The 9979-nt window shown below is 35.5% G+C and overlaps 3 protein-coding genes across 3 annotated transcripts; 2 read left to right on the top strand and 1 right to left on the bottom strand.

The window, feature by feature from the left end:
- The first annotated feature begins 1585 nt into the window (after positions 1 to 1585).
- LOC131020222 (loganic acid O-methyltransferase-like) lies at positions 1586 to 3282 on the top strand. Its single transcript, XM_057948919.1, has 3 exons — positions 1586 to 1968; positions 2060 to 2677; positions 2753 to 3282. Exons 1-3 carry the CDS (start codon positions 1900 to 1902, stop codon positions 3095 to 3097), a joined length of 1032 nt encoding a protein of 343 aa, XP_057804902.1. The 5' UTR covers positions 1586 to 1899; the 3' UTR covers positions 3098 to 3282.
- A 1821-nt stretch (positions 3283 to 5103) lies between these two features.
- Positions 5104 to 7308, top strand: LOC131020220 (loganic acid O-methyltransferase-like). Its single transcript, XM_057948916.1, has 3 exons — positions 5104 to 5735; positions 6184 to 6807; positions 6882 to 7308. The coding sequence occupies exons 1-3, from the start codon at positions 5664 to 5666 to the stop codon at positions 7206 to 7208; spliced, it is 1023 nt and encodes a 340-aa protein (XP_057804899.1). The 5' UTR covers positions 5104 to 5663; the 3' UTR covers positions 7209 to 7308.
- Positions 7309 to 8149: 841 nt separating this feature from the next.
- LOC131020221 (CASP-like protein 4D1) lies at positions 8150 to 9670 on the bottom strand. Its single transcript, XM_057948917.1, has 3 exons — positions 9371 to 9670; positions 8845 to 8980; positions 8150 to 8572 (listed from the first exon to the last, which is right to left on the bottom strand). Exons 1-3 carry the CDS (start codon positions 9514 to 9516, stop codon positions 8360 to 8362), a joined length of 495 nt encoding a protein of 164 aa, XP_057804900.1. The 5' UTR covers positions 9517 to 9670; the 3' UTR covers positions 8150 to 8359.
- Positions 9671 to 9979: the final 309 nt, after the last annotated feature.

Genomic DNA, 9979 nt, shown 5'->3' with positions numbered 1-9979 from the left:
GACAACTACTTAAATAAAGTCTTTGATTTTTTATTTTTGTTTCTTACTATTGGTGTCATTTAATTGCATCAAATGTTGGTTGTTCTCTATATTTTTTTTTTGTTTTTTGTTTTTTGTTTTTTTTTCCGTTGTTAAGAAGAGATCACCAAAAAGGTTCTTCGGGTATAAAGGGTTGTCTTGCAAAATCCTTGACAAGCTTTCATAGCAAAATCGGTTATCTCCTTGAAGACAATCATGAAAAGAATCTATCCATAATCTTAATAGTTTATATCTTCAACATCTTGAAGATAATCATGAATGAATCTGTCCATAATCTTAACAGAGTATATCTTCAACAATAAAAAAAATTAAAAGTCATAAAGTTCTAGAGTCTCACGGATATAAGAAGCTTGAAGTACATTTCCTTAAAGGATCCATACAAATAAGGAAACCGCAAGTTCCAGACTAACAAGAACGTTACTTGTACTAGTCAAAGAGAACCAAACGCAACGAAAACAATTGTAGGCTCCAAACAGGCAAACAGTCCCTGCATCTTCAATTCCTATATCAAACATTTTATCTACTTCATAAAAGACCAACCATTCAACTTCCAATTGTAAGCTCTTACTTTTGTTGAATACAATGACTATATTTGGGGCTCCAATTACAACACAAAATTCATGGAAAATAACATACTCGCGTCACATATTCTATCGAGCCATACATGCAATACAAGTACATTAAAATATGGAGCACACCTCTAATTTCTTTATCTCTAGACTTTTTTTTTTTTTCAATTTATGGATGGAATTTATTGTTACTTGTTATTTTTATTTTTTGCAAAAAATATTTGTTTTTGTTTTCGCACATTATTTTATGAATAAAATATATAATATGCGTCTTGAATGAAAAATTATAAAACAACCTTTAACTCAATATATTATACATAAAAATGAAATTTGAAATAAGTAGACTACTAAGATCATTTAAAATTCTAATATATTAAAAAAATAGTTTTTTCTTTTACTTTCTTAAGACATTAGAAACTCTTTTTAAGTTTTGTATTTTTTTTATAATTCTAATATTTTGATTCAAATTACTATCAATTTTATATTAAAAGTTTATTAATAGGACACATGACACTATCACAAAAGATATCAAATTATTTTTATTAATTTATTTTAAGAAAAAAAATATATAGTTGTCACGTTACAAAAGAATATTCGTTGAATTGATTGCATTGATAGAGGAGAATGGGCCGGTGTTTCAGCATCCCCGAGAGTTGAGTTGATGAATCTGACGCCACATTGGCACTTGGAAATTTGTAAAACTCAAAGATGACTAATTAAACAGTCAGATTATCAGACTCAGGGACGGATCTAAAGGCCAGGCACCCCAGGCCGTCGCCCGGTCAAATTGTTTTTTTTTACCTAAAAATGTATGATTTTAATTTTTTTTTTATCTATATATGTTAATCTCGCCCGATCATAATTGTGTTATTTCAAATAATTATTCAGGATTCAACTCGTTTTCTTTATTAAAACTTTATTAGAATCATCCGGTGAAATCTCGCCCGATCATTATTAAATTTCTAGATCCGTCCCTGATCAGACTGGAGAAATAATTGAATACTTGTAATCTACTACGTTCCGAAATTCAATTCACAAATAAAAATTCAAGAGGTTTAATAAATTTTTTTCCTTATTTGTCCTGGGTGAAATGTAGGTGTTTGTGTCCTTGGAAAAATGAAAAAGTCAAGTATACTGAATTTGACCCATAATCCCAGATCCCATCCAAAAAGAAAAAAAGAAAAGCTAAGCCACCCAACTCTGACTTCATTGCTACTGATGAGTCATATTAAGGAAATTCAAATACCCATAATTATACATTTTAGAATTTCTCAAAGTAGAGACGGAGGCAATGGAGGAAACTTTTCCAATGAATGGTGGAGATTCTGCTTACAGTTACACCAAAAACTCCAAATATCAGGTAACTTATGACAGATTTGAATCACATTCATTTCCGCTCGTACAATAAAACTGTAGAGTAGCATGAATTAAGGATTCCTGATAATCCGCAGAAACTAGCGTCCGATGCAGTGAAGGAAATGATCCAAGAAGCAGTGATTGAGAAACTAGACACGGAATCAATGTCGAGCACAGTGGCGATAGCAGATTTGGGGTGTTCGGTTGGCCCAAACACTTTCTTCACCGTTCAAAATCTGATGGAAGCAGTTGAAGCCAAGTGGGGTTCCAAAAACAAGCTGGAATTCCAAGTATTCTTCAACGACCACTCGGCCAATGATTTCAACACGCTCTTCGCCTCCCTCCCAGCGGACAGGCAGTACCACGCAGCCGGGGTGCCCGGCTCGTTCCACGGCCGCCTTTTCCCGCGTAACTCCATCACCCTGGCGCACTCCTCCTACGCTCTCCAGTGGCTTTCCAAGCAGCCTCAAGGGGTGCCGAACGAGGGCAGAATTCACTACACAGGCGCATCCGAGGACGTGGTGAGGGCCTACTTGGATCAGTATGAGAAGGATTTGGGAGTTTTTATGAGTGCGAGAGCAGAGGAGATTGTGAGAGGAGGTCTTCTCATTTTGGTGGTGCCTGCATCTCCTGATGGAGCCTCCCACTCAGACCAGCCTGCAGGTGTTCTCTTCAGTTATCTTGGACATAGCCTAATGGACTTAGCTAATGAGGTGATGACAAACTAATATAGAATTGCTTTATTTGGTGAATGATTCAAATTGATGGTTATGTTGTAATGGTGACAGGGAGTTGTTGATAAAGCTAAAATAGACGGCTTCAACTTGCCCATCTATGCTCCGACAGTAGGGGAGATGAGGAGAGTGATAGAGAAGAATGGATGTTTTATGATTGAGAGAATGGAGCTTACAGATCCGAGGTCAAAGGTTGATGGAGCTATTGATGTAGGTAGTCTGATAATGCACATGAGAGCTGGAATGGAGGGGATCTTCACCACTCACTTTGGAGATTCTGTGGTTGACAGAATGTTCGCCAAGGCTTCCGCAAAAGCTCAAGAAATGTCGCACTTATTGGAGTCTACCTATCATCAAAGTAGTGCTACTCAACTGTTCCTTGTGCTCAAGCGTAAATAGGGTAATTTCTTGCACTATCAATAAGGGGATCGATTCAGCTGTTGTTCATTTCTCAGATCCTGCCCTGCCCATCAAACAAAAGTTACATCTCACTTGGTGAAAGCCCATCTTTTAATGTTAGATTGTAGCTTCAATTTCTGACTACGACTCGCTATAGTACAACTGCGAAAAAGTTTAATTACTAACTCAAGTTATAATGTTCGAACATTTTTTTTGGCGTGCGTTGACATATTATGGCGTTTGGAAACTTTCTTTTTGCAAATTAAAGCCAATGTTCTTTTTATAAGATATTTCCTCAAGATCCTTGAGCATTCTCTAATGTGTGGATTAGTTTAGCCAGATTATCTTTCCTTCCTTTAATACCTGTTCATATAAATTAATATTCCTTGTCAACTGCATGGTAATATAGTATTTAAAATCTCTCCGGTGAATCAAGACTCAAGTGGAGGTTTACGGTTTTGAGTCTTGTTTACTTAGTGTTCTCATAAGCACTCTTGTGTGTTTGTGAAAGATAGGTCATCTCCTATGTTGTCCAATAATTAAGTTGTAATCATTAGTTAATTATTATTACTAGTTTATAAAGTTATATATGTTTCTTTGTTGGAGTTGAGTGATGCATATGTTGCTAGCTTTCATCGTCGGTGGAGTTTTAGAAAATTACTTAGGGTTTTTGACTCAGAATTTAATGTGCGTCCTCTATAACTTAATTTCGGGTACCCTCAAACATATATAGTTGTGTTATCATCAAAATGAGTAATCAATTTTTTGTGTTGGTCCACTAATTATGGATGACTAGCACAAAGAGCGTACAATATACATTGTACGCATAACCAATGTTATTTTATTTGATAAAAGTAAAAAAAAATATAAACATAATATTTATTACTCATCCGTGTACTTTTCTTTTTCGCCTATTTCATTGATAATGGCCTCTTTCAGAAAATGAAACCACATTTTCTCACAAAAAAGTTGTGGCTCTACCTTGATTTACTTCTATTTAACCACTCTTCTTCTTAAATAATCATGTCAAACAGTAATAAATCATTATCAATAGGATGAAGGGAGTAGGGTATTGATTTTTTAAATCATATTAGGAACCACCATTGGTGAAAAATATTGAAAGTTCGGGATTTTATCATATTTCCATTACCGAATTTTGTATAGCGGGACATTTTATGGAAAAAGTTGAAAGTTCGGGACTTTTTAGGAGAAAATGAAAGTTCGGGATATTTTATAGAAAATGCTAAAAGTTCGGGACATAAAACACTATTAACCCTTGATTTTTGACGCAATGTTTACGGCAAATTGAATTATCTTCAAACAGTTTCTATATACTATATTGTTTGCGATTATGACTTGGTCCTATGTTGGAAAATTATCACCCCAATTTCTACGTTAACTTATCATGAATTATCTTCAAACAATTTCTATATTATTTGCGATTATAACTTAGTCACGCTTCACTTTCTTGTTTTGTCTTTCAAGTAGACTTGCAAGTAATCGAAGCAAGTCTGTTTAATTTCATTGTTAGGAAAGGGAGGGAAGAGGTATGCTTTGGCCTATTTAAACCATCCAACTCGAGACTACGGAGCCACCATTAGGAATTACTTAATTACTTTTGTGCTAGCAGGGTACTGATTTTTTAAATTATCTTATTTCAACCAACCTAACAACTCAAAATAAATAAATGTCATTGAAAACCCCATTACACCAGGTATATATCTGTCATCATTCATCAATATTGAACAGGAAATTTGCTGAACTAACTACGATTAGAGTATCTTTTGACTTTTGCTATCGTCCTTTGGCCTTTCATTTTCTGATTAGGTGAACGAAAATGGCTGCCAAAGACCACCAATTTAAAATAACTCATGCATGGTTACTATAATCACAGCGAGCTAAATTAATGCAGCTAATGTTTGAACATAAGGATTCATGTCTCGATCAATACACTATATATACATATATAAGGAAGAGTTCAATAGAGAACACTAAATATTCAAAGAACAAAGAACATTAAACATGTAAGTAATTTCCTTTGAACGTTAAAAGAGTTATTTCGTTGAACATGGACGTGAATAAACATTGAATTTTTGGGGTTATGGGATTCGACCCCTATACGTTGAACGCCATGTTCAACGAAATGACTATTACGAACGTTTAACGTTCAAGGGGAATTACTGACATGTTCAATATTCTTTGTTCTTTGAATATTTAGTGTTCTCTCCATTCAACCTAACCCTATATATATAAATCATATATAACCATTAATCATAGAATGTAAAACCCCGTAGTAAGTTAACTAATCTAATTGGTTCTCAAAAAAAAGAAAAAAAAGTTAACTAAACTAATTAACTGTGGTTTGGAGAATCTATTGTCATAATTCTTTAGCTCTCAATCTTTGAATTGTAATGTATTAACTCATAATTAAATAGCCAAATTGAACCTAGTGTCTTTAAATAACCTTCGTTCCTAGCTAGAGTATAGTATATATGTAGACTGCAGGTTTGTGATAGCTATTAATTATTTTACAGGTGAAGAATATATACTCAACCGGAGACAGGGGATGGCCAAGTCTTTTCCGACCGTGAACGGTGGCGACGGAGCTTTCAATTACGCCCAAAACTCCCAGTTTCAGGTCACATTTCTTTTTAAATAGTAATCATTATTCTTCATTTAATTTATTTAACAGTTTGCCCTCACTTTTTTTCGCTTATAATCAGTCAGATTCTTACAAATGAAACACAGCTACCACAGATTAAATGTAGTGTACTTTTCGCTTATTTTTCTATCACGGCCTTTGAAAGTTATAAAAGTAGCATCACTTTTTTTTTTCCTTCCAATTCTATCATCGGAGCAATTAAGGTTCTGGTGTCGGAAACGCATGCGCATGAATGAAAAAATTAATTTGGCGGCTGGATTTGAAGCTCTTGTAGCTATTTTAACCGGAATCTGGCATGTGATCATGTCACGTTTCTGATGGCTCCGAACTTGATATCAAACTTTCACTGTGTATTTTTGAAAACTTGTAGAAATCGAGATAGATTGAAAAAAGTATAATTATGATGATGATGATGACTATGCAGAAAGAAAGTATGAGTTCCGTGAAGGCGATGATCGAGGAGGCAATCATTGAAAAACTGGAGGTAGATATGTCGAGCGCAGTTAGCCTCGTAGATTTGGGGTGTGCCGTGGGGCCAAACACATTCCTCACGGCACAGCACATGATAGAGGCACTAGAAAAAAAAACAAGTGGCCTCGAATTCGAGGTTTTCTTCAACGATCATGCCTCCAATGACTTCAACAAGCTGTTGGCCTCCCTCCCACCGCCACCGCTCCGCCGATACCACGCCGCCGCAGTGCCAGGATCGTTCCACGGCCGCCTTTTCTCCCGCGCGCGCATCACTTTGGCGCATTCTTGTTTTGCCGTGCATTATCTTTCCAAGGTGCCGGAGGAGGTCACCCACAGCAACGAGGGCCGAATCCACTACACGGGCGCCGGCGCGTCCCCGCACGTGCTGAAGGGGTATTTGGATCAGTTCGAGAGGGATATGAGAACCTTTCTGACCGCCAGAGCAGAGGAGATTGTGAAAGGAGGGCTAATGTTTCTCATCATACCTGGAATTGGCGACGGCCTCGCACACTCACACAGTTGTTACGCTACACTGTTTAATCTTATTGAATCCAGCGTATTAGATCTAGCTAATGAGGTGATGACCGAAATTAATTTGCATATATATATGTGTTTAATTAATTATGAGATTATTATTTAATTTAATTGCAGGGAGTTGTGGGTAAAGATGAAATCGACGGGTTCAACTTGCCCTTATATTTCCCACGTGTGGGGGAGGTGAGGGAGGTGATAAAGGAGAATGGGAGTTTCAGCATGGAGAGAGGTGAGTTGACGAACTCGAGGTCGAATGTTAGTGCACGTGCCATGATAAATCACGTGAGAGCTGGTCTGGAAGGAATGTTTACGCGACACTTTGGTGAATCTGTGATGGAGAAAGTGTTCGCAAAGGCTTTAGCAAAAGCCGATGAAGCTTCGGAGGAGGTGGAGGCGTCCCTCCGCGACTCATCTCAACTGTTTTACGTCTTGAAACGTAAATAAGTAATATTCACATTACATGGAATTACTGGTGGAAGTGGAACCCCTTGCATAGTTGTACATATAAAAACAGTTTTTCTAATAAATTCTCATGTTGGATCCACTCACAAACCTGGCCTATAAATTTGTTTGTTACTGCATTTTCGAATTGGAGACTCTTTGCGCTTACAAATCATTTCAAAACAAAAATCATTATGTATGTTTTAATCCTTACATTTAAAAATCTTGCACAAAATAGTTTCATTCCTCAAAAAGTCAACATGACAATAATATTCCTCGAGTCTCGATACCCGTCTTTAGTTAACCTTTTTTTTAAAAAAAAAGAAAAACAAACATAATGAAATTAATCTGATTTGGTTTTAAAATGACTCACTCTTTGGAAACATTTGTTTGATGAATTTGAGAGATATAATTGATAAAATTAAGAGAATTAGATGATGATTACATAATTTATCCAATTTTAAAGTGATAAATAATCATTCAATTGAATGATTAGAGTGTGTATCAAGTTATCTATCACATGATCGAATCATCCAAATCGAACACTTGACAAGTTGGATTATTTTATCAATTATGTTTTATCACTCAAATTAAACACTTCTTCTACTCCCTCCGTCCTATTTAATTCAATATATATTATTTTTCGGGTTGTCTCACTTGATTTGGTAATCAGACATGTATTTGACATGTTCCGTTCAATATCGATGGATGGCTCACAACAGTCCCTTTTAATTGATAATTAATCTATTGGTAATATATTTTACCGAGACAAATCAGCTATTTACCGCGATGGGAATTTACGTCCGTGAAAATTTAATTTTTTGGGGTGATGCAAGCAGCCGACTTAGAGGTGTCTCTAGCTAATATAATTGACTTGGTTCTGTGGCACACACTCAGAAACACATATAATCAAATATAGAGATACAGAGTATTGACATTTGACGGAAGAAAAATATTTTAGTTAATTCTTCGTCATCACTACTGTGATGAAATTATTATTGAGTTGCAGTGATGATACAAGAAATTGATACATATCTCTATTTAAATTATTCAATAATTAGATCCTCGTATTTCCTACTGGGTAGCCTAGAAAACACATGTAAAGAATGAAGAGCAAACTCAGGTGCTACAAATGTTTTAATTGATTGAATTTGTTATTTGAAAAGTCCCTTGTTGGGTGAACGACGGCTCGACGAGAAAGCCAGAAGGAGAGCCATGAAAACGGTTCCGGCTAGCAGAATCCCGGTCGAAATATTCCCCCGGTCTAGATATTTCTTCGCTTCACTACTAAATTCGAAAGCTCGTTTAAACTCGAACGTCACTCCGAATCCCACGCCTACTCCACTGGCCAATAACAACGCCATCACCTTCATTTTTCAAATAAAATTCAAATTATTTCTCATACTTATATAACAATTTGCCGTGATAAGAACAATTATGATTGAACATTACTTCTTCCTCCGTCCTATTAATAACGTCCCAATTTTTATTTTGATTTGTCTCATTTATAATATCTCAACCTAAGAAAGGAAATAAATCAAGATAATTTTTTAAATTTGCATGGCCTATTTTCTTGGGATGTTATATATATATATGAAGTACTATATATTATTTTGCAACAGAAGATTGGGAATTAAACCTTATCTCCGAAGTAGTCGAATTCTGGGAGACAACCGTTGCGTATCAACCTCTTATTGTGTACGACATTATATATTGCAAATGGGAGTTGAATTAGCGTGTACAAAAATCCTACGGCGCCCACAGCAAACACATACCTGCGCTACATACAAAAATATCAAAAATTTCAAGCAAAAACTTCTCTATACTCGGATGTATGGTGCATCCTTTCTAATTAATTTCAATCAGGATCATACTAATCATTATTAGAGTTCATTAAAATTAATTAATTCCCAAGTAAGATCTTATTAATCACAATCAGGACAGATGCACCGGATTGTACCTCAAATTTGATTAATTAAGTTGAGAGAGTCTTAATTCTTATAGCTAGAGAAACTTAACTCATCACTTACCACTAGCTAGGATGATGATTGATACCTATACCAAGGAGCTAGTATTATATAATGATTTTAGATTTTGGAATTTATATTTTGAACATGATTAATTACCTAATTTATAAGATTATAATGTAAATGTTGCATGTTTACCTGTAAGCAATGAGATCAGTGAACTTAATGTTGACGAAATCGGTAGTGCGATTGTTGAGGCCCATAAGCAAAGCTGAAACAGCTAGAGTTAGCAGTGTCAACATCCTCAGCGCCAGAATTGCCCTTAATGCACCTACACTCGCCATTTAATTCAATTCTCTATAATTCTTGTTTCAACTTTACTTAGTTTTTTTGTGGGGACCTTTTTATAAGACGATATATATGCATGAAGACGATGAATATATCGGACTTGTCAATGTGTTTTTTATGTGAAGATGCAGGCCTCGTGCCAACTTAATTGTCGTTTTCTAATTAATACTGAGAATATATAAGTATAAAGCGTTACATAAGATGAGCTAAAACGCGTACACGTATGAGAGAATGTCGCACATTTTTCTTATTTAATTTCGTACTATACGATGCGCTTGGAATTAGCCGATAAGCGTTTTAATTTGTTCTGCCATTCACTATTTAATTCTACCAGGATTTCTATCATATAGTAATAGGACCTATAATGACTCATTTATTAATTTGAGAAAGAAAAAAAAAGGTACTCCCTTTCCTTCGTCCCTGAGAATATATTTTAGGGGAGGTATAGGTTTGAAAAAA

This window comes from Salvia miltiorrhiza, chromosome 4 (assembly GCF_028751815.1).
Source record: "Salvia miltiorrhiza cultivar Shanhuang (shh) chromosome 4, IMPLAD_Smil_shh, whole genome shotgun sequence".
Lineage (NCBI taxonomy): Eukaryota > Viridiplantae > Streptophyta > Magnoliopsida > Lamiales > Lamiaceae > Salvia > Salvia miltiorrhiza.
Note: the sequence above shows the minus strand (reverse complement) of the source record. Positions and strands in the feature narration are given on the sequence as shown.

Bases quoted from the DNA above. Each gene is read 5' to 3' on its own strand.
- LOC131020221 (XM_057948917.1), bottom strand. From the start codon at position 9,516: ATGGCGAGTGTAGGTGCATTAAGGGCAATTCTGGCGCTGAGGATGTTG. The intron at 8,981-9,370 runs GTAAACATGCAA...TATGTAGCGCAG, and splicing joins ACTGATCTCATTGCTTACAG to GTATGTGTTTGCTGTGGGCG. The intron at 8,573-8,844 runs GTTTAATTCCCA...TGAAAAATGAAG, and splicing joins TCGACTACTTCGGAGATAAG to GTGATGGCGTTGTTATTGGC.
- LOC131020220 (XM_057948916.1), top strand. From the start codon at position 5,664: ATGGCCAAGTCTTTTCCGACCGTGAACGGTGGCGACGGAGCTTTCAAT. The intron at 5,736-6,183 runs GTCACATTTCTT...ATGACTATGCAG, and splicing joins CCCAAAACTCCCAGTTTCAG to AAAGAAAGTATGAGTTCCGT. The intron at 6,808-6,881 runs GTGATGACCGAA...ATTTAATTGCAG, and splicing joins TATTAGATCTAGCTAATGAG to GGAGTTGTGGGTAAAGATGA.
- LOC131020222 (XM_057948919.1), top strand. From the start codon at position 1,900: ATGGAGGAAACTTTTCCAATGAATGGTGGAGATTCTGCTTACAGTTAC. The intron at 1,969-2,059 runs GTAACTTATGAC...GATAATCCGCAG, and splicing joins CCAAAAACTCCAAATATCAG to AAACTAGCGTCCGATGCAGT. The intron at 2,678-2,752 runs GTGATGACAAAC...TAATGGTGACAG, and splicing joins TAATGGACTTAGCTAATGAG to GGAGTTGTTGATAAAGCTAA.